At 39.2% G+C, this 27,802-nt stretch overlaps 1 protein-coding gene across 3 annotated transcripts in view; it reads left to right on the top strand.

The window, feature by feature from the left end:
* PEAK1 (pseudopodium enriched atypical kinase 1) overlaps positions 1-27,802 on the top strand; it is a 122,048-nt gene that overhangs the window by 73,165 nt on the left and 21,081 nt on the right. For 2 of the 3 annotated variants that reach the window (XM_061998952.1, XM_061998951.1), the window contains 3 exons: positions 7,391-10,667; positions 19,242-19,358; positions 20,970-21,166. In XM_061998952.1, the coding sequence (XP_061854936.1) occupies positions 7,504-10,667; positions 19,242-19,358; positions 20,970-21,166 (3,478 nt within the window). In that variant the 5' untranslated portion in view covers positions 7,391-7,503. The remainder of the gene's footprint in view (positions 1-7,390; positions 10,668-19,241; positions 19,359-20,969; positions 21,167-27,802) is intronic. The other variant, XM_061998953.1, reaches the window with a different exon arrangement.

Genomic DNA, 27,802 nt, shown 5'->3' with positions numbered 1-27,802 from the left:
CTTCATTTTTTTTATAGTAGCTGATAGTGTCTTTTCTTTAAACTAAACTATCTCAAGTCTTAATAACTCATAAGGATCTTGCAGAAGCGGTTTAGCCTGGTGGAGAGCACTCTTCTGGCTTCTCTGTCATGTGTTGTATCTTTGGTATCACAGCTGACTTCTCACACTGACTGCAGTCCACTAATTCTTTCCTAAGTTACTTGTACCCAATACTGCAGGGGTTTGTTTGTCTTTGGCTACTTTTTTGGAAGATCCTTCATATCCTTTCTCATACTCTTCTGTAATTTGCTGCCCAAAAGTTACTTTGCTAAACCAAAATTGGTATCTTTTTGGCAATTGTGTTTTTTTCTGCATCAGGGGTTCAGCATAAAGATCTTTGTAGCCAGAGGTTGCAGTAGTCCAAGGGAGAGCATTTGAAGCAAATTGAAGATGCAGAATTGATGGATTCAGTAATAGAGGGATGATACACACTGTTTTCATTCTCAAGCTGTGCTCAGCAGAAGGATAACCACAGCCATTACTGGGGTTTGTAACTACAGAAGCAGCATAATGTTTTTCAGCTATTTCTTTTTTTGCTTGTTGTGAATACATTCTGGAGGGGATTAGTAAAGTTTTGGTAAATTTTATTCTTCTTTATCTTTTCTCATGCTCAAATAGTGGACAAAAATGATGCATGGTCAGGATTTCAACTGAGCCCAGGAAAGATAAATTCAAGATAATTAGATTGGCCAAGATATAGTCATCCCAGTGCATTTTTTAATACACTGTGAAGGGCTTCATTATCATAATTTTGCTTAAATAGAGTTGAGACAAACTTAAATGCACTGAAATTGAGGTGTGGGGGTTTTTATTATCATTATCATGGTTGTTCTTTAGCTGATGTGCTTACGCTTAATTTGCTGCTAGATTTTAGAATGTTGTACATATCCCTTTTTAGGAAGCAAAGTAAGGAAACTGTTGGTAAATTCAGCTTCTCTTACTGCAGGTTTCTTTTTAAAAAAGTAAAAAATTAAAACTAGTTTTCTGTGCCAGTAAAAAGTATCCCTGAAGACTATGCTGTGCAGCATTGTCTGAAGATCATATATATGTTTGAATGGTTATTATAAATTTAAGTTTTATTACTGCTCAATGATGAGTTTTTTCCAAAAGGGGAAAAAAAAAAGTTTTCTGCAGTTATGAATCTCTTCTTATTGGAACTCAGAAGAGTTGGTATTCAAATACATGCTTTGGCTGGTCTATTAGGCCTCTCACCAAATGTGAGAGCTCATCCTTATTATTATTGGTTTTTGTATCTGCCATGTGATATGATGATGCAGACTCTGATCAGATTGCCAGGACATCCTGAGGTTTCCTGCCTTTCCCTGCTGTGTGGTATTCGTTTGGGTTAGGTGAATTGCAAAAACCACCTCTTTCCTCCTGAAGCATTACAGATTGTCTAGCCCTAGGCAGGTTTTTGCTTCAGTTCGTTGGTTATTTCCATTATGTTTTATTCTTATAAGTCTTAGGTAGGAAAAAAAAACATATTCAAGGGTTTCCTCACTTATTTTTATGAAATATTTATGTAATTTAAACTCTTTTTAAAGGAGATGAAATCTAGTGTGAGAAGTTAAGAACAGAAACCATTTGAAGTTGTTTTCCCAGTTGTTTCACACTGTCTTACAGCAAGTTTGCAACAAGGGGTTTTTTCAGTAGAAGTGATTCTGATGTCCTCCCCATCCATCTCGGGAGCATAGTACCATGGTGCTAAGAGTGGTTCTGAAGTAAAGTGTCAGCTTTTTAGTCTAGGGCATTGCCTCCTCAAGATCCACTGCGGAGGCACTGCACTTTCTACAGGGCTGTCATTTGATGGCCTTGGACAGTTACCAGGCCACTCAGTTCTGACTGGAAGCAGAAAAAAAAAACCCAGACAAAACTATCTGCAACAAGGTAGAATTTTTTAACAGAAATGGTAGTTGAAAGCATAGATGGAAATTTCCATCTATGCTGTCTGCCATAGTCACAGTTCTGACTTGTCACAGTGATGATCTGGTACTTAGTGAATGTTAGTCCACTTGGGGAATGAAATGGTGGCAGTCCATAATGCCATTTGCTGTTATTTAGTTTCCCTTTTTCTCCTGGTATACCACATGTGAAGTAAGTGCTGTGGCTGAACCAGTCATCATACTTAAGAGTCAGGATCTGTTTCTTGATCTTCACCAAATTGTGAGTCACTGTTCCTCTCTACAAAAATCAATACTGTAAAACGCTTGTTCACCTTTGTGAAGTGCTGTAAGATCTTTGAGCGTTCTACTCACAGTTTTTAATATTGATGCTTTAGCTTTTATTTCCAAACTCTGCTGTGATAGTATATAACATCTTGTTTTCTTTTTCCTCCTCCCCCCCCCTTGATTTACATTTCATTAGTAAGTGCTGCAAGATTATTCAAAGCATAGTGCTTCTGGGCAATTTATTGGACTGTTGTCTGATAAGAAGGCTGATCAATGCCATTTATTCCGTAGCATAAAAATTGCAGGCCCGTTTTCATACTAACGCTAAATGCCTTTTCCCTGGAGGACAAACAAAAGGAAATCTGTACCAAGTATCTTGTGGTCTAAGAAGAGATCAAAGAGGGATAGTGTCACAATTACAAATGATGAAATGCACACTTGTGCATATTGCTCAGTAATATAGCAGGCATTCATTTAAGGGGAGGTTTTTTGCAGCATACAGCATTGAAAACACATGTCTAATAGGTGCATTCATTTTAATATGCTCATTCATTGAGCAGGCCTGATTAATTAGTGTGTGTCACCATCTGGTACTTACTGAGACTATTCATTTTTAAAATGTTGAAATTGTAGGGAATGTTGCACACCAATTAAGTTCCTTTTAATTGGATTATGTTAGTATAAAGTATTACTGGAGAAGGCCTTCATTGTGATTCCACTGGCATGCATATGAAGGAGACCCGCCAGCCTGAAATTACTTAGAACAAAGGGAAAATGCCTGAAATGCATGTTTATTACTATATCTGTGCACTCAACAAAGATGATGTCAACAAATAAGGACCACAAAAATACTTATGTGTTTCTATGCAAGGTTCAGTTTCCTGACTTGAGGATATTTCAGCTGATTACCTCTTCATCTTTGCACTGCAGCTCTGAATGTGTCATCTTCCTCTGACCTGGAAAGAAAAGTCCGCTATTGCGTTCCTGTTTGTTTGGTATCAACTTAACAGGGCCAGACTGAGCCCTCCTGTGCACAGTTGTGTATCTGCTGAAATGAGGAGCATTGTTGTCATTTACACAAAGAGTGATTTGGCCTTTAAAGCTGATAAACTGTCTGTACTGACTCAACCATTTAACGAAGGAAGTATCACGATCTGCCTTCTGCAGCACCACATTAGGAGCAGAACCTGTCAGTACTTGTTCCTGTCACTGACTCACATGGTGAATTTTAGTTACTTCACATCACTGCACTGCAGTGTTTCCCTCTATCCATTGTGAATAGTTGTGTTTATCAACTTGCATAAAGGGCTTGGAGATACAGAGGTGAAATGCACAATGCTGATATTCCTTATTTACTGTTAATGCTTTCTTTAGAAGCCTAATACTGGTTTACATTTAACATCTGAGCTTGCCATCACCTTTGTTTTTGGGGACCAAGTGTCTTCAAGTAAGTTCTGCCATCCAGACTACTCATTTCAGAAGGGCCAGGAGCTCTGTAGAGGGCACATTCCTTCCCTCTCCTTGGCAGTTACATGGTCTGTCGTGGAAGCAGAAAGTATCTAATTGCAAACAAGAGATCTGATGTATGACTGCCTGGATCTCTTTTGCCCTTCTTTGTTCTGGAGAGTAGAGCAAGAATTTAGAAATGAGCGGTCAGGATAAGTTTTCTTATTGCATTTGTGTTCATTTTTATTACCTTCAGTGGGCTCTGCTGCCACCTACCAAGCTGCAGCTGCTGTTAACAGCACAGAAGCAAGAGCTAGCACACGTGAGGAAAGAAGGTTTTCCATTTTTTAATTCTGAAAGAAGATTTCATTTCTGTTATCGCTCATAATCACTCTCACTATAATTATCATTCGTAATAGGGAATCGTAGATGAAATAGTAAATGGATTTTCTTTAAAGGGAGAGGGAAACATCAGAAAAATCGCTTTAGTTGTACAGCAGTCAAGAAACTGCCTGGGTTTTTTTAGATTGCAAATACTTCTTTAGACATCTAAATGTCATTCTGAGTTTAGTTTGTAATAGCATAGCAGTGCTGCTGACCTCAGAGTATGAAAGTAGCACAATGTTGGAATTCTTGTGGTTGTTTTCTTACAACAAGGATACATTTCTTCTTGTTTGAAGGTGCACATTTCCTTTTTCTTCCAGCTGCAGGCAGCATCAAAGCGTGCTGCAGGAACTGCTCATCCTGCACGGGCCAAAGGCAGCTGGAAACTCCGCTCTAGAAACCCAAGGAGTCAATGACTCTTGTCTGTTCCACAGACTGTGTCAAAAATCACATTACATAGCATGATTGTATTTAAACCATCTCTATTAGGGGTTGAAAAGCAAAAGATCTAAAATATCTCTGCATGTCTTGTGGCTTTTTTCTGTATACAAGTTGCATATCTGCATTTACATAAGCACATCAACAATGTGTTTTATTTTCAAGCTACGTTGCTGCAGGTGGTACCTGGGGACGTGACGGGCAGCTGCACAGAGTTATGACCATGCCGTCATTTCCACTGGTCTGGAGCATTGTGCTGTGGTTCTGCTGAGTTTCCTGTCATTTGCATTCATCTGTTGAGTGTAGTACTCACTTGGGTGAGAGGAAAACTGATTAGTATCAGTGTATCCGAGCAAATGAGAGTGAGTACAGCCAGCAGTAACATATAAAAAGGCAATTATATGAGAGCGTGCAACGGAGTGCTTTCTCATTTCTACCCCAATGTTATTAGCAGGAAATGCTCACCTGGAAGACCATAAAGCAGTCTGGTTTGTGATAGGAGCTGAGAGCAAGTGTGGTTTGTGCAACTTCAGAGAAACAATATCACCCGGTTAAATCTTAAAACCCACACACGTGTGCACTAATCCTTTTGTTTAAATTGTTCAGAGACTCTATATCATAGAGAAATATATTTTTTTCTGAGAAAACATTTAGTTTAGATTCCCATTAACGTGACTTTACTCCTTTTATTTGTTAAATATATGAAAAGGAGCTAACCAAAGTATAATATTATATTATGTACATGTTCTCTATAATTTCAGAATTATTTCTTAATGTAAGATTTCTGCTTACAGTCTATGGGCTTCCAAAGTGTTGAAGCAACAAATCTTGGCAGAGATAAAAAGCATTTTACTTTATATATATAAAACAAAGACTGAAGGTTTGGGCAGATCTCTGTCAGATTTCTGTTAGGTCATACAGAGACAGCTTTTGGCACTGGCTTTTTGGCAAAAAAGCTTTGTCTGGAAATATGTTTAGTCAGCATATGAAATTTGATAGCCCTGATACCATAAATGTGTCTGAAGATACTCTAATAGAGTTAGACTTCAGCCCCATCTGGTGTTGGAAAACGATCGCTATATTAGAGTCTTCCAGCACAGAATGACCCTTTGCCAAAACAGAGTGATACGTGAGGAGACTGACAAATTCATCCAAGTGTCAGCTTTACTAATGGTTTCTGTTGTTTGCTGCACTGATGAAAACCAGTTGTGCCCATGGCCAATGCCAGCACAGCTATCCTACTGCTGAGTTACTAACCACAGGCTCTAGCAAGAGCTGCATCTTTACCTAAATGGATTTATTAATACTCTTTCACTGTACCTATGTAATCAGCAACTTTATTTTCACCTGAAGCCTGTAAGAATATAAAATTATTGATTTTTCAATGCCTATGTTTACAGAAGTAGTGGTGGACATAGAGATTCACTCACCTCACTAGAATGTCTCCAATAATTTGAGTTATGCAACAGTGACAAAGAGACCAGACTTGTGGATTTGGCTTAGAAGACTTAAAATCTTCAGGCATTAATTCATGAATTTCTCAAATCCTGGATACTCAGGATACAGATCAGATTAATGTTTGGTTTTTACTTAAGGCTGATTGTTTCAGGAAATCAAAAGGTTCACTTGGAAAGAGCCATTTCCATGGTTTTTTTCAGTTATTATTTCTGGAGAGGTTAGGTAGAAAAGCTACATGTGAAACAAATCAGGGAATAAAAATCCATACCTTTGTTTTAAGGCTATAAAAATGGTTTATTGCCACTATTTTCAGCTGGAGGAGAAGAAACGGTGAGTTTCTTGAAAGGTTTCCCCATTTTTATCTGTTTCTTCCAGGACAGCAGTCCAGCCTTTCCCTTGAATCAAAATACCTGCCCAGTTATAATTTCAGTCTGATTAAAATGATGCTAAAATGACAGTTTGTAATTGCTTGGACATATTTTGTCCCTTAAGCTGAGCTCATTCACATTTGAAGCTAAAATAAATTATCTCAATTGCATTTAGGAGGGTAAACATACTTCCTTATCTCATGTATAAGTATAATGAAGGCAACACGCAGTAATCTTTGGGTTTATATCCTCTTCTCAGCATTTGTTTTACTGGGCAAAATTAAAGGTCAAAAGTCTTGAAATATTCCAGAGTATTATTCTAAATTCTCAGTCATTGCCATATCATAGAATGTAGGGGTTGGAAGGGACCTTTAGAGATCATCTAGTCCAACCCCCTGCAGAAGCAGGTTTACCTAGATCAGGTCGTATAGGAACATGTCCAGGCGGGTCTTGAAGACCTCCAAGGAAGGAGACTCCACAACCCCCCTGGGCAGCCTGTGCCAGGGCTCCCTCACCTGAACAGTGAAATAGTTTTTGCTTATATTTAAGTGGAACTTTTTGTGTTCCAGCTTCATCCCATTACCCCTTGTCCTGTTGCTAGCTACTATAGAAAAAATGACACCCACCCTTTAGATATTTGTAAATGTTAATAAGATCTCCCATCAGGCTCCTCTTCTCCAGACTAAACAGCCCCAGTTTCTGCAGCCTTTCCTCATATGAAAGATGTTCCAGTCCCCTCCCTGATCATCTTGATGGCCCTGCGCTGGACTCTCTCCAGAAGTTCTCTGTTCCTCTGGAGCTGAGGAGCCCAGAACTGGACACAGTACTACAGTATCTTTTCTTCTTTCTCTGCTTTCAGTAATACAGGACTTGACTGATAAAGCTTTAGTTCTTTATATATGAGAATGATATTTGCAACTTTTTTTTTGCATTTCAGCTACACAGATTTGTACATGTAGGTAAAAAGAGCAAAGACATCAGCAAAAGGCCACTGGCTTATTCAGAGTCATTCATAGTGTAGAAAATGTAACTATAATGATCAGCCTGGTTTCTTCTCTGTTCTTACTCTCATTCTCTTTTGTATTTCAGAATGATCACCGCTCAAAACAGAGCACCATACTAAGTGAACAGAGTGAAAGCATATGGATGAAATTTTTACCATGCACTGAACAGCAGAGCATCAAGCACAAAGCTCTGGGAAAATGTCTGCTTGCAACGCTTTCACTGAACACGTCTGGAAACCTGGGGAATGTAAGAACTGCTTCAAGCCCAAAAGCTTGCATCAGTTACCTCCTGTATCCGAAAAAAAACCCCTCTCACATGGAAACCTGAAATCCAATGCAAATCAAACTAACAGCCATCGTGGGAGAAATACAGGCAGTTTCCGACCACCTGTGGCAAAGAAACCCACTATAGCTGTGAAACCCACCATGATGGTCGTAGATGGGCAGGGTGTATGTGGTGAGATCAGCACGTCAGATCATTGCGAAAGCAAATCGGTGTCTGCAGGTTGGAACCGAAACAAAGCTGTCTCGAACAAAAAACCACTGAACAACAATAACGAAGATGAAATTGAAGGTTATAGCCACGTTCATAGGCCTTATGGCAACAATGAAGGTGTAGGTAAGATACCAAATAACAATAACAATGGACTGACAGAAGTTTTGAAGGAGATTGCAGGTTTGGATACCACACCTCAGCTAACGGGAAATGAGATGAACTCAAGAGAAACCTTCTTGGGAAGAATAAATAATTGTTATAAAAGATCATTGGAAAGAAAGATTCCTCCAAGCTGCATGATGGGTGGAATGAAGGATTCACACGGTAAGCATGTTATTCTGAGTGGAAGCACTGAAGTCATAAGTAATGAAGGTGGACGTTTCTGTTATCCAGAGTTCTCTAGTGGAGATGAGAGTGAGGATGACACGTTTTTTGGCAGCATGCAAGAAGAGCATGAGAGCTGGGATGAAAGTGATGAAGAGTTACTAGCAATGGAAATTCGTATGAGGGGCCAACCTCGCTTTGCTAATTTTAGAGCTAACACCCTATCTCCTGTTCAGTTCTGCATTGACAAAAAATGGAATACTGTGCCTCTTAGAAACAAATCTCTACAGCGGATCTGTGCAGTGGATTATGACGACAGCTATGATGAAATTTTAAATGGTTACGGGGAAGAGACTATGATCCTTTATGGGCAAGAGAGCATGCAGAGCATGATATCTTCTGATTCTACATCTCCTGATTCTTCATTGACGGAAGAGTCTCGTTCTGGAACAACCAGCAGTTCTTCACAGAAGCTGTGTAATGGAGGATTATCTCCTAGCACTCCTCAGGACCTCAAATTGATTGAACCAGAATATGAAAGTCTTTGTGATAACCAGCAAGTGAAGGATGTGTCAGCAGCTCCCAGAAGTGCTCCAAAAACTCTAGAAACTCACAAGGCAGTCCTTGCGCTTCGACTGGAAGAGAAGGATGGCAAAATTGCGGTGCAGACTGATAAGCAAGAGAATAAAAGTTCTTCAGAGGTTGCTGGTCAAGCTGTAACTATAAATTTGGTGCCTGTGGAAGAGCAAGCTAAACCTTACAGGGTGGTGAACATGGAACAACCAGTTTGCAAGCCATATACCATTGTAGATGTATCAGCTGCCATGACCAATGAATGTAAGGAGAATCAGAGTGAAACCTCAGAAAACAAAAATACATCATCTAACCCAAGCTCCCCAGTAACTCCAGGTGCACCTATTGCATCCTCAGCAGCATCACCTGTACGAGTAAATGCTAACCTGAAAAAATCCAGTGCCATCAGATACCAAGAAGTGTGGACTTCTAGTACTAGTCCAAGACAAAAGATACCTAAGGTGGAGCTAATTGCTAACAGCTCAGGACCTTCTGTTCCTCCCAGGAAGACAAGCCACAAGTCAGCTCCTACATCACCTACAGCTACAAATGTTTCTTCAAAAACCATACCAGTTAAGTCTCCCAATTTATCTGAGATAAAATTCAACAGTTACAATAACGCTGGCATGCCACCATTTCCTATTATCATTCACGATGAGCCCACTTACGCAAAGAGTTCCAAAAATGCTATTAAAGTTCCCATTGTAATCAATCCAAATGCATATGATAACCTGGCTATCTATAAAAGTTTTCTAGGGACCAGCGGAGAGCTGTCCATCAAAGATAAAACTACCAGTGTAATAAGCCACACGTATGAAGAAATAGAGACTGAAAGCAAAATGGCCGAAGCTGTAGGAAGTAAACCCCCTGAGCTTTCCCAGGCAAAGGGAATCACTAGCAGCTCTGAATGCAGGCTGGGTTCTGTGGCTCAAAAGGTCCAAGAGTTTAATAGCTGTCTCAGTAAAAGTCAGATCTCACCACAGAGGAGTCATAGTTCTGACCACAGCTCCCCAACAAGAGTTCAAAACACAACCCAAGAGCATGCAGCGAAAACAGACACAACGCCAGAGGCTTCTGTTGGCAGCAACAGCAGTAGAGAGAATGCCAGCACGGTGCTTTCACAGATTGTGGCTTCCATCCAGCCTCCACAGTCTCCTCCAGAAACACCTCAGTCTGGACCCAAGTCTTGCAGTGTAGAAGAACTGTATTCCTTACCCCCTGATGCAGATGCTACTAAAAACACTCTGGTACGACCCAAATCTCTGTTTACATCGCAGTCTGAAGTAGAGTCACCTAAGACAGTGGAAAACCCTGCCATTAAAATGCAGAAAGAGCCACTTTCACAGCCAATTGCCACTCACTCTCCAAAGCCAGTGAGAGCCACCCCAAATACCACAAGCCCCAAAATAGAGCAAGCACCACCATTCCCTCCTCCACGATCCACCTCTTCACCCTATCATGCAAGTAACTTGTTGCAGAGGCATTTCAGCAATTGGACCAAACCAAACAGTCCCACCAGGTCAACAGAGGCCGAGTCAATCCTTCATTCGGAAAGTCGGCGAGCTGCTGATGCAAAACCCAAACGCTGGATATCATTTAAGAGCTTCTTTCGCCGTAGGAAAACTGATGATGAGGATGACAAAGAGAAAGAAAGAGAGAAAGGAAAATTGGTGGGTCTCGATGGAACTGTTATACATATGCTCCCCCCTCCTCCAGTCCAACGTCATCACTGGTTCAGTGAGTCCAAGTCAGACTCCAGCGAGAAGCCATCAATCATTTTCATGTATAGATGTGAACCAGCACAAGCTGAACCAAAAGCTGATCATCAGAACAAGAGTGGAATGGAGTCTTCTATCGCAGATGCACTACCAAAAGACCAAGGAGAGACACAGGAGAAGTCTCCAGAGAGCTCTGAACAGAAAATAGAGAGCCATTCATCACCACCTCAGATTCCCAAGAGAATCCCCAGGTAATCTGCTCATCTTTTTGAGTCACTTACTCATTTGTCAGCTGTCCTGTATATAATGCTGAACAGGGGAGAAATTAAGGAGTTTATTATGTTTTCCAAATATATATATTTTAGGTGACTTAAAGCATATTGAAATCTTTACATTGTACTGGATATGAGAAAAGATTTTTTTTTAAATTGCTAGAAACGGTACCTGCTATTTGGAGTTTGTGTTGCAAGTTCACTGCTATGTCTCAGTAGCCATGTTACAGTGAATCACCTACATTTTCCTGCGTTTCTGCTTTAAGGAAGTGGTCCTGTGTTATAGGAAACTAAAAAAATTCTCTGCAGAAATAGATGGCAACTTTTGAGATCAATAGAAATTAGAAGATCTGTGACTCATAAAAGGTGGTGTGCTAACTTTATCTCACATATCCAAGAATATAAGAGATGCTAATTAACTTGGTGGCACACTGCAACACCACTGCAGCACTCCTAAAATAAACCACATAAAACAGTAAGAATGGAGTTAGATTACCTGTAGGAAAATCTTACCTCCATTGTGCAAGGCCTTTAGCAAGGAGTATACTTTGTCCCCTAACAGTATTGGGTTCAGTCGAGTTGGTCTCTCCATTTCTGCATGATGGTTTTGGTTAAGTTCATTTTACATTTTTTAAAAAATAGAATTTATTAAAATTAATCTGTTTCAATTTCTGTGACAGAATTTGGCCAGTAGATGTTTAGTTTACTCCTAGAAGTTTATGGTAGTTGAACATTTTAGATCTTTCTATTGGTTTAAAGATCTGTTTCTTCTGTCAAGGTACACAGGCTTTCTTGGTTGTCTCTGAGCAGGAAGAACTGTGCACAGTTTCCAACATGCCCACAGCTCATGACAACACATAACCTGAGAGGCCTGGGGACATTTGTCCCAGTCACTCATGTGGGCACAGTTTGCATTTTGTTGAGTACAGACCACAGCTGTGAATGTATTAAAATGTGTCCTCCAATGTTATTGTATGAAACAACTCCAAAGTAGCTTCAAACTGGTGTTGTTAATTATAACAATAGCCTACTGATAGGAAATTGAAAGTTTTGGCAAGTTTGAGCTGTGTATGTGCCTCAGAAAATGTATCGTGGCAGCATTCTTTTCCATTCTCCATTGTCTTTACAAGAAAGTTGCAGTAGTTTTTAGTTAAAATAGTTTTAAAGTTGATTTAAACTAAAAGAAATCTTGGTGTGAGTGTAGTTTGAGTTTACCTTAAATTAATTGCTGCTTGTCTTATAGTAAAACAACTGTCATAAACTAACCAAGAGTGACCATTTGCAGCCAGTGTAATTAAATCACATTTATCTCACATTTGGGGAACACAGATACGGCATTCTCAAGAAGATTAGGACTACTTCTCAGACTGTTTGCCTTTTGTCACAGAACAGACAGCTTTGGGGTTTGGAATTTCAGGTGGTGATAGGCTTTATGATAGTATGATGTAAAGCTGGTTTCTGTAGATTGGCGTTTGGAGTAATTGCCTCACAAACAAGATAGGATAGTCTCCAAAACCTTAGTGCCTTAGCCTTTTTCTGCAGGCTTGCATGAACTGCAATCTCAGAGTCAAGAATTTTATTACAAAGAAAAAAGTAAATGAAAACTAACAAATAGGCTTTTTAAAAAATCACAGTACAAATTGTGTGTGAGTTTCAGAAACATTATGTGCTTTCACATACTATTAAATTCAGCATTCAGCATCTCTGCAAGAGGTACCATACCACAGTAATGCAGGGGTGCAGGCGATGACTAAAGGAGGTGTCCCTGTATTTACAGTACACATCATAGCTTAAGGCTGAAGACAGTGGGAAATGTACCCAGGGCTAGAATAACCCTTGGCAGGAGTCTTGTGTCTCTAGATGTACCCTAAATTAAATGGAGAGAAGTAGGCAGCTTTAGAGAGCAAGCAAAAGAACTAGAGAAGTGAAGTTTGTGCTCTCAACCCCCGTTTTTTTTTTTCTTGTCACCCTAGAGGAGCCTAGAGAAAATGAGCTTGTACAAATAGGGGTTTTTGCTGCATTAACCAAATACATTGCCATCAGGAGATTCACTTGGTCTCACCTCCTTAGTACCCAGCTCTTTATGTGGTCACTAGTGGTGAACCAGACTGGGGAAGTGATTCAAGCCAAAAATAGCTGCAGTTATTTATCAGCCCAATCAATTTGCTGATCTGACAGAGGGACCAGTCAGGAAGGAGCAGCTGCTTATCACAGTAGTAATAGGGTGCTAACAGGCAACTGGCTGCAGTGATAGTTGGCACTATAGATGGTGCCATTACAATGTTGTAGATTTTTGCGCTATTGCCTCCTGCTTTTACTAGTGAAGGCAATTGGTCATTCTGTCCCATCTCATTCTCTTATTCTCTTTATTTTTCTACAAGTCATGATAATATTGTCTGGAACCATGTCTTACAGTTTTCCCTGGTGAAAATTGGAATTTTCCAAGTGTTAGAATTGGAATTTCTTCTTCTTAACAATATTGTTTATGGCTTCTACAAAGAAAATAAACTGAGGTGTATACATTGTGGGAACACTGGACAGTGGGTATCTTTATCCTTCAGCTACTATATTCAGTTCCTATGCTGCAATTTGATGCCTGAAGTTATTTGGGTTTTTTACTTAATTCTTAACATTGTTAAAGAGACCAAGTGAAACCTTATGGTACAAAAAAATTTTTGAAGAAGTTTGGCATTTGTTTTTAATATCCCAGTAGGTGAGAATCAGGATTGTCAACTTCCATTTTTGGACAAGCGGGAGATTTAAGAGATGAGATGCTATACCTGTTTTGTGTTAACTCTTCAGGTATTAGTAAGAGGTTAGTGTTAATTCAGGATAAAATATGTGCATGGAAAAGATGTTTAAAATCTTCAGTTAAGCTTAAGCTTGCAGAGGCTTAGAGGAAAACAGAAGACATGAAGATAGCAATCAATGAATGTGACACTTTTCTAACTCGGAATGCCAACACTAAGCTCACTGAAAAACCAAGCTGATGACCTGGAAAATAAGATAAGCTTTAAAAATGTTAGATTACTGGGGGAGCCTTGAAAGCAAATTAAATGAAGATCCCTTATTTCCATCCTTTGCCATGAATTACAAAGCTGCTAAGGGCTGATAACAAAACCACAAAGCAAGACTGAAGGTATCTAAAGTTATCACTAGAAAGGTCAGGTTTTCCCTTTGAACAACAGCACTTGCAAAAGATTCAGTTCTTTGGAAAACTGGAAACTATCTCTATTATACAAAAGAACTTGGTTTTGGTTTTATCCATATGATTGAGTTTTTCTGTTTGATGTCACATATGGTGGTTCAAAAGGAGTTAGCAAATACTAGTATATTAGAATTTAATAAAAAGTTTTAGATAGATTAATTTTTTATAAAAATCATCAGTCACATCAGCTTTACCAATAATTAGAATGAAAATCGGGTGTTCTTTGAACACTTGGAGTTCATGATGCAACAGTTGTTCTCAGGCAAAACCTAGAACTGACCTCTAATAGGAGAATGTGACAGTATTTCTGGCCCAAGCCACTGCAATTGATGCAGGTGATACAGTGTAGTCTGGAATCCACACTAAAGTTTTTTTTAAAAGGTTCTTCAAAAGCTTTGTGATCTGGGGGATCAGACTCTTGCTATTGGAGTTTCACAAGTTAAAGGTTTCTCTGCATCTTTATTGAGACATCACTGGCTATATCCAGTGGCAGCTTTTTCAATTGAGACATTTCCTAAAAGGAAACTGCAGCATGACCTTCTGATTCTTCTATTTCTATCTTCATAAACCCACTAGAGCTGAACTAAAACATCATGTAGCACTGCTTTAGATGGCAGTGCCTTTGTAAATCAAGGCACAACTGATTTGTGCACAGCCATTCCCATTACAGTTACGTATTAAACTGAATAGGTTCCTTTCATAGCTACAAGTCAGCCGTAACTTTCTTTTATAGGATCTTTAGGCCAGACTTGGACAAACTGAAGAGAAAACTGTGTGTTTACAGAAATACTTCCTTCAAGTAGTCAGATCTGTATATTCATTCCATTGTGGTTTAGATAAAGCATTTCTTTGTAGCTGAAGTTGGGATTACCAATCTAATCCCTAAAAAGATGTTAACTTTGTCAAAAGGATTTGAGCTCAGAATCGACAGATCTGAGTTCTGGTCACAGCTATAGAAGATCGATTGTTGTCCTGTTCTCCTACCTTGCTTCTAAAAGCAGTGAAATGCTTATGCAAATTTTAAGTTTTGTTTTGACCTTTTTTCCTTAAAAAGGAACCTTCCCCATTGCAATTACACACCATACATCAGCAATTTGCCACCTTTTAAGGTTCTTTTCTGTTAAAATAGACCCTGAGTATTTCATTGGATACTTATCAGAGGATATAGTTATCAGAGCTTTTGGAAATCAGAATCATAGAATGGTAGGGGTTGGAAGGGACCTTTAGAGATCATCTAGTCCGACCCCCCTGCAGAAGCAGGTTCACCTAGATCAGGTCACACAGGAATGTTTCCCAGCCAGTTTTGAAAACCTCTAGAGAAGGAGACTCCACACCCTCCCTGAGCAGCCTGTGCCGGGGCTCACCTGCACAGTGCAATAGTTTTTGCTTATGTTTAAATTGAACTTTTTGTGTTCCAGCTTCATCCCATTACCCCTTGTCCTGTCACTAGATACAACAGAAAAAAAGGGATACCCCAGCCTCCTGACATCCACTATTTAGATATTTGAAAATATTAATGAGATCCCCCCTCAGTCTCCTCCAGACTGAACAGCCCCAGTTCCTGCAGCTTTTCCTCATAAGAAAGATGTTCCAGTCCCCTGATCATCTTGGTGGCCCTGCACTGGACTCTCTCCAGAAGTTCTCTGTCCCTCTTGAGCAGGGGAGCCCACAACTGGACATGGTAAATGTCTTATCCTTCAAATCTTATCCCAGTGCCATGCTCATAATAGAAATAGTTCACTTTGAGTAACTTCCAGCCAGATCACTGCCTCTGAAATTAACATAAATGTCAATGACAGATGAGAATCCTTTAGAAAATTGGTGAAAAACTTGCACAGTTCCTGCCTGCAGTTGGAAGCATTTCAAGTAGCGTACATGATGCTTAAATGCTTTTTGTTGTGGTGACGGCCTTCAGGTTGCTGATGACTGCTCACACTGTTTGCTTTAAATTACAGTAAGCCAAATGTGATTTCAAGAATCTGAGTTAGGCATCCCTTTTCCACATGTGGGCAATGGAGACAGACAATTAAATGAGGTGCTTCAGAACACCAAGACTTAAAAGGCTAGAAATGGATTATCTCTTCCGTGGGTGATTTAGTAATTTCTGTTACACCACTAACTGTTAAGGAGAAAAAAAAAAAAAGAGGTAATTTGGGCTAGGGGTGTACCACAGTGCCCATCAGCTGTGGCCTGGACCTTGAGAACCTGAGCGGCGTAGGGACTGGAGCTTACAGATAGACTCTTGATTCAGTGGCACAGGAGTCGTGACATTACCCCAAGTTCTCTGTATAACTATAGGAATATAAATATTGTAACAGATTACTCAGTAAAAACTGCAATCATTATTCTTCAAAAATGTAGTCGTATATTAAGATCAGGATCACGTCCACAGACAAGCAGGAATAACCACCACTGCCACATTCCACTTTCTTCTTGTCAGTGATCCAATCCTGCAGATTCCACAGCTGCTTCAGAGACTACTTTACAAGAGTATTTCAGAAAAGAAGATCTTTTAAATCACAGTAGGGCTCTGTTTAAAAAAAAGTCCTTCCCAGTTTAGAGGAGCTCTTATTCAAGGCTTAAGGTAAGGTTCTCACCTGAATCCAAAACCTTTTAAAAGTGTAGCTTGCATAAGTTGATGAGGAGAATTCAGGGATCTTATAGCTGAAAACTCATGCTTGAGCAAGTCTGCAGTACTGGGAGAAATTCTCACCTGAAAAGTTCCAGGGGAGCTATCATTTCCCCCTTCTTCTCTATTTGCTTTTTTTCCTAGATATCAGTGAGGATTATTTAACCTTACTTCACACTGCTCAAGAGTGCTTTTAAAAGCATTAACCATCTATCTTACCCTGTTTCACCAATGAGATTTTTCTCTAGAACTTCTCTGTGCTAATAGAACTGGAAATTATGCATGTTCATTAAGCAAGAAGTTTGGTAACATTTTACGTCAAGTTCTGTAAACCCTGAGGTCTGTTAAAGAGGCAAGTAGAAGACATTTTACCATTTATTATTTTATAAATTTAGATTAAGAAGTGGTAAATCATGTATTATTGTTCTTAACTCCTCCAATACAGTCTGGAAAATGCAAAGACTGAAACTTAAAACAGATAAAGAAAAATGTCACAGTTAATCTGTGGAACTCATTGCCATTAAGTTTCATTGATACTAAAGAGCTTAGCAGGATGTCTTTACTGGATTATCAAATGTGTTCCCATTATCCATGCAAACATTGCATTATACAAGATGTTTAAAAAATATATATATATGCATTCTCATGCTTCAGGACTAAGACAACTTCTAAATAATAAGAATTAGGAATAAACTTGTGGCATAAGTCATTTCAGAGCATTGTTTGAGAAATTTCTTTCACTTTTCTCTTAAGTGACTGCTTCTGGTTAATGGCAGTGATGAGGAACTGAACTGCATGAGCCTCTGGAATGGTTTTTCTGTACCCATATGCTGAAGGAAACCTGGGCACTCATTAGCTTTGTTGTTCTGCAGAAATAAAGTGGTCTATGTTCTGAGTGGAAGTTCCCTCATAAGGTGACCGCCCACAAGCCATTAAGCTCTCTGCATTTTTCCTCAAGCATTTTTCAGTCAGTTTAGGCTTTATATTAGCTTAGAAGTGTAGGGCCTGAGGGGATCTCAAAGGTGTCTCTTTGAAACTAAATATATTTACACGTTACAAAGATTTTGTGTGTGTGTAAAAGCAAGTCATCTTCCTTGTTAGGCTCTCTCATCTCAAATTGTACAACTACCATTGATTATTGCTTTGCAGATTTCCACTCATGGAGATAAAGAGTCTCAGCTGGTTCTATGGCCACATGAAGCTTTTCCCTGAGTTTCTCTCAGTAATTTCTGCTACTTGAATTTCTATGCTTCTGTGCTCTCATACACAGAACTGTATCCCCTCAGCTTGATCTGTTGGTCTGACCCTAATTCAGGAATTCACTCTCAGAATTACTTGTTATAAGTATTCCTCTTGATCTCCCTCACATTCATTGCTGTTTATTAATCACTAGCAATTGAGAAAGCCATGCTGTGACTAGAGGAAAATACCAGTCACACAATAGCTGTGATTCCACTGTCTTTACAAAAATTCACATACTAGGAAATCTGCTTTCTGGATTTGTACTATTCCCAAAAGATCAAGGCAAATTAGACCACATCATCTTCTGGCTATCCTCCAAAAACTGTGAAAAAGGAGAGCCTGAGGAAAGAGACGCATTTATCTCTGCAGGGGGAAAAAAAAGACTTCTAAACAACTTTGAGCTTATTCACATGTCGGTGACCAGTATGTGAATTCAGTGGGATGTTATCTGAAGGACAGTCATTTTTATGGCAAGGGGTTTTTGCCGCACATAATCTTAGCTTCTTAGGAAAACAAATGTGTGTGCAGAAGGCTGTTCCCTCCATTAACCGAATAGTTTAGGTTCAGCCACATGTGCCTGAGGAGCAGAGTTCTCCAAGGTAATTCATTTCTGTTGAAGTTTGATTTTGAAATAAAAAAGGGAAAAGAAGAAGGCTTGGACAGAAGAGGCGGTGCCCACTATGGTAAAAGCTAAATATGTGCTCTTATGCAAGGCATCGAAGAATCTGTCCTGGCAAAATATCTATAAATATCCCAAATAAGGAGATAGCTTTAAGTATCTCTTGCTGTCCACGAGCAGATACAAAGTTATGGGGCTTTAGTAGTACTAATCTCAAAGAACTGCTGGTTTATCAGCTACTGGTATCAAAATCTGGGAGTTTTAACTGTTTACTTCATGAAGCAAAAGCAACTGGGAGCTTGGTGCTTACTGAGTGAGACTGTTTTCCCCTTTTGTTCTTTCTGTGTTTTGCCGGTGCTGATTAGGGGTTGGCATTTTGCTTCTTTAGTCATTGCAGTGCGTATGTAAGCTTGGTCTCTCTGTCTTTACTGTTAAGAGACAGGGAAGCATTTCCCCACAGATTTTATGGCCTGACATCTAATTGCTGTGATTTAAAATGTATTTGATTCAGACAATAAAACTAATGGGTATACAGATTTGAGATATTCACTTACTTAGGTTAGTCCAAGTTCTTAAAAGTCCTCTTGAAATTTGAACCTGCTTTTCCTTAACTAATTAACATGACTGAGAAAGACCATAGCTGTCATACCAAAACAATGACGTACTAGCCTGTGGACTATTTTTCATCCAGGAGGGCAGTGCAAGAGTTAAGAAGGCAGGGCTGTAATTCACTCATATCCTGGGGCGCTTTGGCAGTCCTCTGGACCAACCCCCTAAGGTAAACACTAAGGTGCAGTAGGTGTATCACTCTGTGCAGAGTTCAGCCCTGTTGCTTACAGCTTGCACAACTTGTAGCACATCAGAACACTGTGGAATCAATGGCTCGCCAGAGTTTCAAGACATGATTAAAAGACTCAAGAAGGCCCTGAAAGAATTTCCTTTAATGGGGAATTGTGTGAGTGAGTACAGTGGGTGAGTTGGTATTTTTTTCTTTCTTCCTTTCTAGCTGTTGGTTTACTTTGGCAAAATGCTTCTGAGCTTAGGTCTAGTGTATGTGCTTGCATGTGTCTGATTTGGGGAATGAGTCTGTTCTGTACCTCACCAATCGATACTAAAAAAATTACTTTGGGATGCGATAATTCCTGGTCCGTGGCAATGACAGGAACTGTAAAGCTTTTAGAATCTATTTCTTCTTAAAGAAAACGTTCTTATCGAGGAATGCAGGTATGTACATGATTTACAGCAACTACAAGTCCTTCATTTCTCATCATCTTGAGAGCCTTGTTACTGCTTTAATTTTATGTTTGCTTTACTCTGAAATTATATTAGGTTAACTCTTTAATGTGGACATATTTATGGCACATGGAATGTTCTTCCCACCATTCCTATGCATGGTACTAAAAATGGAGAAAAATTTTACGCTGATTAAAGATTACATCTTTTTGAACTTATGCCCTATTTTCTCTCTTACTAACAAGTTCTAATGAGTTTTGTTTGTATCAGCCTGCAGTTAAAATTCATGAGACTGTGTAGAAACAGCATGTGCGTGCTGCACCATCTATGGGGTCCTGTGTTATGCAAAGTATCGGCATGTTTTAACCTTTGCAGTCTGGGATTACAAGAAGAGTGTCATGATTTTCAGTAGTTGGGCTTTGGCAGAGACACACATGCCTATAATGTATGTTAACTCTTTGAGGATATAAAATCTCTCTTTTTACTCTAAGGATTTGCATTACAGAAACTCATCTGCTCTGCCCAATTAAAAATGCATCGGTTTTGTTTCTGTTTATCAGAAGATATATTACGTTTTAAATCTTTACCACAAAAATTAAATATCTGTACAGATATATGTTGTGGTGATCTGTCTTTTGAAGGAAGTGCATTAACTTATCCCTTATGGAAGTCACAAGCACTTCAAATTCTCACTGTTCTATTTGATCAGGCTGTAGTAATGAGAACCAGTAAATAAGACATATACCCTTGAGATCTGGCCCACAATGAGTATTTGCTTTCTGAGTAAGAGAGCATAAAGGCAGAGAGACATTTTTGCTCTGACATGTTTCATGTGACATATTGTTGATAATTGCTGATATGTTTTCATTAGGGTGGGATTTTTATAATAAACCTGAACATTGCTTTAAGAGAGAGATATCGATAAAAACCACATAATTTTTAAATCATACTGCAATCGATATATCCATGGAAAGCAATTGAATCCACGATTTTTACAGCTAAGAACAAGCATGGAAGAATGTCTTCATGGCCTTTTTGCAATTGGCCTGATGTAGATGGATTTTAATCCTGGAGAATGTTGTATGAGAAACACATTCCTGGCATTTTATTACCTCTTGTATGAAAGACATGAACTACTACGTACTTTTTCAGTTAAAAGTTGTTTCTTCTCGTTAAGGAAAAAAAAATATTGTAGGAAGTTGTCCTTAAAAAAAGAAGGGCAAAAGGAGCTGATTTCTTTGCCAGTTCATGTCCTTTCCTGAAGATATTTAATGTCTAATCTGATTTTGTTGCCAGTAGGGTCTAGTACCCAGCTTTGATCTCCAGGTGATTTTGTTTTGTTTGTTTCAGTCAAGTGCCCGATGACACCACACTGGAGGATTTGTCCCCTCGTGTTCCTAGAGCTGTGTTTGTGAAGCAGGACAATGGTGGCAGTGCCTCGGTCATACCAGTGTCGTCTGTCCGTGTCCCACAAGGGGAGGAAGAAAAGGAAGAAGCTTCAAATTCTCCTGACTTAAATCCTTGCAGTGCTACGTACAGCAACTTAGGTAAGTGTATTCTCCAAGAAGAAAGTTTTGATTGGATCAGGTTTCAGATACCTTTCCAGGCTGTGAATATCCTTGTCCTCTGAACTGCTCAATCCACTTTCATAAGGGTAATTTTTAAAGACAAACTTTTTAATATGAATTTACAGAAAATAAAATTATGTAGATCCATTTGGAGGTACATAAACAGGAAAGTAAAGATTCAACAAACCCCAAAGTTTTCTTTCTTCTAATGTTAAAACTATCTTTTCATCACACTTAATGATAAGCACTGCAAATGTTTTGAAGAGACACATTGATTAATGTGTTTGGAGGGATTTTTCTCGAGGTTTAAAAACACAGGAAATTACAGGATTTTTTTTTTTTTTTTTTAGAGATGATCAGTAGATTTCAATATTTTTCCAAACTTCAATAAAAGGCTTATTTTAGAGCATCAATAACTGCTAAAATGTTTGTAGTCATCTTTTATTGACTAAACCTTTTCTTATCCTAGTCTGAGAGGTTTTACTTTTGCTCTTTCAGAAAAGTGTAAGATATGAATGTCCTGAATGTACTGCACAGTCTGTCTGACTATCACTGAACTCCTCATGCATATTAAAAAAATACTCATATGCAGGGTTTCTCTGGAAAAGCAAGCATCTCTTAATATGTAGTTTCATTATCAGCCTAACTCTCTAAAGCATTTTGATTTGAAGTACTGCGAATTTAGGAATCCCTAGAGCCAGATTTTATAAAAGAGCAAAAATCTTTCATTTATGTATAAGAATAGCTGAATACATGTTTTCAGTAATGCTCCAATCCTGTAATCACACCAACTTATTAAGCATTTGGACACTGGCTGCATTGAGGTGACTCACAAGTACAGGGGTTTGACGTGTCCACGCAGGCTTTGAGGGATCAAGGACTAAATTTTAAACCATCAGGTGCATATGTTCCTTAGACATTTAGCGATATTGTTGCATCTTTTTGCTTAAATGGGACTTAGTGGCAAACTGATTCATGTGTTCCAATAATGAAACATTAATTAGGTCTTGTTTATAAGGCATATGGAGGTAAAGTGTCCTGCCCAAGAGTGGCACTAACACCTACCACAAAATTGTAGATTTAAGTGGGAAAACTAGAATTTCTATATTCCTCGTGGAATTATTCAAAGATTCATTCTTTTAATATATATCTGTATCTATATCTTTTCTGTATTTAAGACATAGCTACATTATGGATGGAATGCAGGCAGTAAATCTAGCTACATCAAAACTATAGCGTGGTTAGCCCATGCTCCTAACCAGACTGACATATAAGAGGATGAAGCTGAGGTATCATGCAATGTATGAAATAACACTCATGGGTAGATCACAATTTTTTGGCCAGAGTGCCCTACATTCAAGGGGTTACTTGCATTTTATAGCAAGTAGATAATATATAGATATATAGATATATATATAGATAATGATATTGTCAATCTGCTGTTTGCATCTTTAATCAGTTCAGCTCAATTTTCTTATGTAAGATGTTACACCTGATGGCAACCACTTCATCATACACAGTTAGATGTCCTGTCCATGGATCTTCATCCTTCCCACAGTACCTCACAACCTGGGAGCAGAAATTCATGGGAAATTAAGTAAAATAACATTAAACACTGGAACAGTTTGCCTAGAGAAGTTGTGGAGTCTCCATCTGTGGAGATACATAAAACCTAACTGGACATGTTCCTGGACAGCCTGCTTCAGCTGCCCCTGCCTGAGCACGAAGGTTGAACTTGAGCATCTCAGGAGGTCCCTACCAACCTAAATGTTTCTTGTGATCTCTTCTATCAGTCCTTGTTTTCATCACTGTTCTTGTGTGTGACTGCTCCTTTGTAAAACCGTATAAAACTGAACCCCTCTAGCATTTTGTTCAAAATCTTCTCCTCAGCCTTGGGTCACTTTCAGATTTGCTGTCACCAAAGTAAATGTTGGATATGAAGGAGTTAACTTTTAAGCCTAACTGGGCCTGGCTTGGCAAGCTTACTGCTGCTTGTTAAAAGCAGTGCTACCCTAAATGGCACTGAGTTCTCTGGCTGCTGTTCAAGCTCTTTTCTGGTTTATTCAAGCAACCTCGCTTTCCAATTCAGATCGCTATTGAGAGATTACTAGATAGGGATAAAGAACAGTTCCTACTTGTTTTCACATCTTGCATCACCTAAGCAGCAAAATCATGTATTTTGTAGAATTAATAAATACTGATGTGTGTAAATGAAAGAAAGGATAATATAAGAATATGTAATATAATTGTTACGTCACATTTGACTCTTGCTTGAACTGCAATTGCATCTACAGTTAGCTTTCTATAGCAACATACTACAGTTCGTGGCTTGTAAAATGTATCATGTGAACATTGCAATTTGCAGCATAATTCACAATCTTCCCCTTTAAGATACTAATCTAATATTCAATGGGTTTTTTATTGAAAAGCAGATAATATTATGTCCTTGCTTTGTTAAATGTCTAATCTTCATTTGTGACACATCACATGAAATTTTGTCAACACAACTAATGGCAAGATTTGGTTAATTTTCATCTACAGTCAGGTAGTAGTTTGTATTGGGTACTCCCCCAAATATATTTGGGTTTGGTCTTCCTCTGCTCCCACAGAAGTTGTCTCATCATTAGTTTACAGCCTGCTCAAAAAACCTGCCAGTGCACTAGCAAGTGTTTGTCAGGAACCAAACCACAGATGCAAAATTAGACAATAGCTGATGTAGAAAATGTGGACTGTGGCTGTTACTTTGGCTAACATGTAAAATAATACATCTAGGAATTAAAAAGATGCAGGCAAACTTTACAAGGTAGAGGATTTGTCTCTGTGAATCAGATACACCATAGAAGACTTGGGGCTTGTAGAGCACCTGACATCCCACCATGATGATAGGCTAAAAGAGACCAGTACATTCCTGAGTGTATAAACAGGAGGAAACTTCAATAGGAGCAGAAAGGTTACGTATAGCTCATTTTCACCCTGCAGCTGCCATGGCCACAGTCAAGCCCTGGTTACCATGGTTTTAAGGAGAAAAAAATGTTTAAAAACAAATTGTACAGGCTCTAAAGAAAAGCTTTGAAACTGCCTTGTATGGTAACAGGCACTTTGTAGTGAGTGATTCAAAAAGCTGAATCTGTTCAGTTTATCAAAGAAAGAATCTGGCTTGATCATAGTGTGGACGCTCATATGGTGAACAGAACAGATGAGGGATGCCCTTGGTATCAAGAGTGAACAGAATTAACAAAATCCAGCGGCCTCCAGTTGAATCTAGATGCAGAAAAAAATCAATGTTCAGATTTATAAGGTAGGGCCTGGATGTCTCTTTTTTAAGGTGTACCCCAATTCTAACAGAAGTTAATTAAAGGTAGACCTTTACGAAGAAGTATTTGTGTCATCATCTGAATTTGTAGGGGAAATTGACTTGATGAAATTTGCATTGCTGCAAGTAGATTAAGATATTCTCTGTGTACTCAGGACAGGATTTCTATAATCTAAAAAAATAGATTATTTTGTTATCAACTGTTTTTCTCCTTACACCCAAAGAAAGGTGAGAAAAGGAGGCTGAGTTTCTAGGTTCAGTGACTGACAGTGATTATAGCATCAGTCTGATGCATTTTGTATAACATATAATTAGTACAGGTAATATCTTTCCCATGGTGTAATGGAGGACGGGCAGCAAGACATGGCAAATCAACACAGCAGGTAAGCTGCTGCACTGGAAGGTGCTCGCTGTAGTTCTGCACACGGTCTCAAACTATTGGTGAGCAATGGGAGAGGCATCAGAAACATTACATAACAAATGTTAGCTTTTCTTTCTGTTGTATATTCTGGTAAGATTTTTATCTATTTGATTAACAATAGATCACAGAATCACAGAATAGTGGGGGTTGGAAGGGACCTCTAAAAATCATGTACTCCAACCCTCCTGCTATAGCAAGTCCACCTAGATCAGGTAACACAGGAACGTGTCCAGGCAGGTTTGGAAACCTCCAGAGAAGGAGACCCCACACCCTCTCAGGGCAGCCTGTGCCAGGGCTCCCCTTCACCCTTAAAATAAAGTAGTTTTTCCTTAAGTGGAGCTTTTGTGTTCCAGCTTTTGACCATTACCCCTATTCCTACCAGTGGACACTACAGAAAAAAGTGTTGCCCCATCTTCTCGACACCTGCCCTTTAGGTATTTCTAAGCATTGTAAAGGTCCTCTCAGTCTTCTCCAGACTAAACAGCCCCAGGTCCTGCAGCCTTTCCTCATAAGAGAGATGTTCCAGTCCACTCATTATCTTTGCAGCCCTTCACTAGACTCTCTCCAGCAGTTCCCTGTCCATCTTAAGCTGAGGAGCCCAGAACCGGACACAGGACTCCAGATGAGGCCTCACCAGGGCAGAGTAGAGGGGGAGGAGAACCACCTTTGACCTGCTGCCCACACTCTTCTTGATGCATCCCAGGATGCCATTGGCCTTCATGTGTAAACAACTAAGTATAGTACAGGATTAATGCTCAGGTTTGTGTAAATCTGTGTACTGAGCAATTTTATAGAAGTGCTGTACGTGTACAGCATTTATTGGAACTAGGCCTGAGAAACTGGTTGCTTTTGCAGTGGCTAGATGATATTTTTATGCATTTGTGGAGTTTTTCATGGATTGGTTGTTTTTATCAGTCAGGGTAGGACTTTATTAAGGAGTGATGTATTTTGTACTGTTATTAAAGATCAGTGTAATTGATCTATTCCTTACACAGAGATTTTTTCCAGGCTCTGTATTATAATATAAATGCAGATGGGAAAGGATAATCAATACCCAAGTACAAGGGGGAAAAATACTAGGACAAGAGTAGAGAAGGAGAATTTGTACAGTGGAGGTGGCTAACCTGTGATTTTTACTTGGGAAATACTTTAATCAGACTTTAAAATTGGCCTTTGTAACATGAAATGGGGATGTACTGACATGAGAATTATTGGGACATCTGAATCCCTTCCTGGCTGTGGGGAGAAACAGGTCAGGAGAGGCTGCCAGGGCCCATGCTGTTGGAGGGCTCCAACATCCAGCTACATCATCAGCGCAGCCCTGTCTTACGGTGGGTTTCCTGCAGACACTGAGAGACACTCAAAGTTCCTCTTTCCTGCTCATCTCCACTGTAGAGAGTCCATGGTTTGGCATTTAGTTCTCACGTTAGTGTTTTAATAGATGTATTTTCAGAAGATTGGTTGCCTACGTTGTACATACACCATTATTAATTTGTGTGATTCTTGGCAATGCAAAACATGGAATTTTTGCCAAACTCATACAGTAAATTGGAGAGTGGCAGAAGTGAGAGTCATTTAGCCCTCTAGGTCCTATTCATTCATCTAAATCCCTGCACTGGGGGATTAGGGATTAAGGAGTACTCTGTCACTAAAACTGAGAAGGGAGTTAATGGTCATGGCAGTAGCCTGGTTAACCACTGTGAATACAAGTGCATTGTTTTCAGCTCTGTTTTCTAATTCACATCTTCCCACAAGGGTCATTGTCCTTGGATGAGAGATGGCAAAGGGAAAAAATCAGAAAAATGTTTTAAAGAATAAAGGAGAATGTAGGATTGCAGTGTTAAGAATAAAATGAGTTTGGAGAAAGTACAGAAGCAGCCTGCTGTTATTGGTGTATTGGACTATCATAGAGTACGTATTGTAGAGCAATATAACTCTCAGGAACAGTCTCCTCAAGGAAAGCTGGAAGAATGCAGTGTGTCACCCACTTGGCTTGCCCAATTCACCATTAGTTGTTTTCCCAATGAAAGAAGTATTTTCCTTCACAGTTCTGAAATTTCTTTACAATATATACTGATTATCTGCTCTAAGCAAAGAAGAAAGATACATGGCCTGTCAAGAAATCTGAACAGAATTATGCACATCCTTACTCGAAGAAAAATATACTCATGGAATATAAATTTTAATTAAACTTGAGCTCAGCATGTTAGTTTCATGAGCTACAAAAAAATTGCAGTGCAAAGGCTGATGATGAGTCAGTTACCTGGAAAAATAAAATTTCAGGTTTTTCAGGGCCAATTCAGAGTTTCAGAGCTCTGCATGATTGATGTCTGGAGTGTTGCTATTCAAATAGTGTAGTGAGATTCTGTAAGGGAAGATGTTACTGTAGATTTACTTAAAGCTTTCTAGAAAGCTGCTGTCTATAAAGGGTTATTTTTTTTCTTTCTTTGAACTATCTGGAAGCCACTTCAAAGATCTCTCTAAGTGGTAGCCTAGCACTGTGCCTGTTCCACCTTTTCATTTGCCTCCCAAGGCTGTAGCTCAGGCTGAACCTTGTAATGTTGGAGAGTCTGTGCAGTAGGTGAAGAAATTACGGGTTTTAAGCATGCAAGGGGAGAAGGAAACTATAGGCAAGAAAAAGCAACAAATACTCTGCCAATACTTGTATGCAAAAGAACATTCTTGTGCCTTTGACATGGACAAAATTTTAGACAACCTTTGTCTTGCTAGACAATGAATTGTTAAAAATGGGACAGGCAGCGTCACACCATGCTTGAGGAAAGCTGAGCTGCAAAGACTGGCCCAATGGGTATGAAACAAATGTACAGTGTTAAGAACTTGGCATAAAAAACAGTCCAGACATTAAGCTTTTCAAACACAT

This window comes from Colius striatus, chromosome 7 (assembly GCF_028858725.1).
Source record: "Colius striatus isolate bColStr4 chromosome 7, bColStr4.1.hap1, whole genome shotgun sequence".
Taxonomy (NCBI): domain Eukaryota; kingdom Metazoa; phylum Chordata; class Aves; order Coliiformes; family Coliidae; genus Colius; species Colius striatus.
Note: the sequence above shows the minus strand (reverse complement) of the source record. Positions and strands in the feature narration are given on the sequence as shown.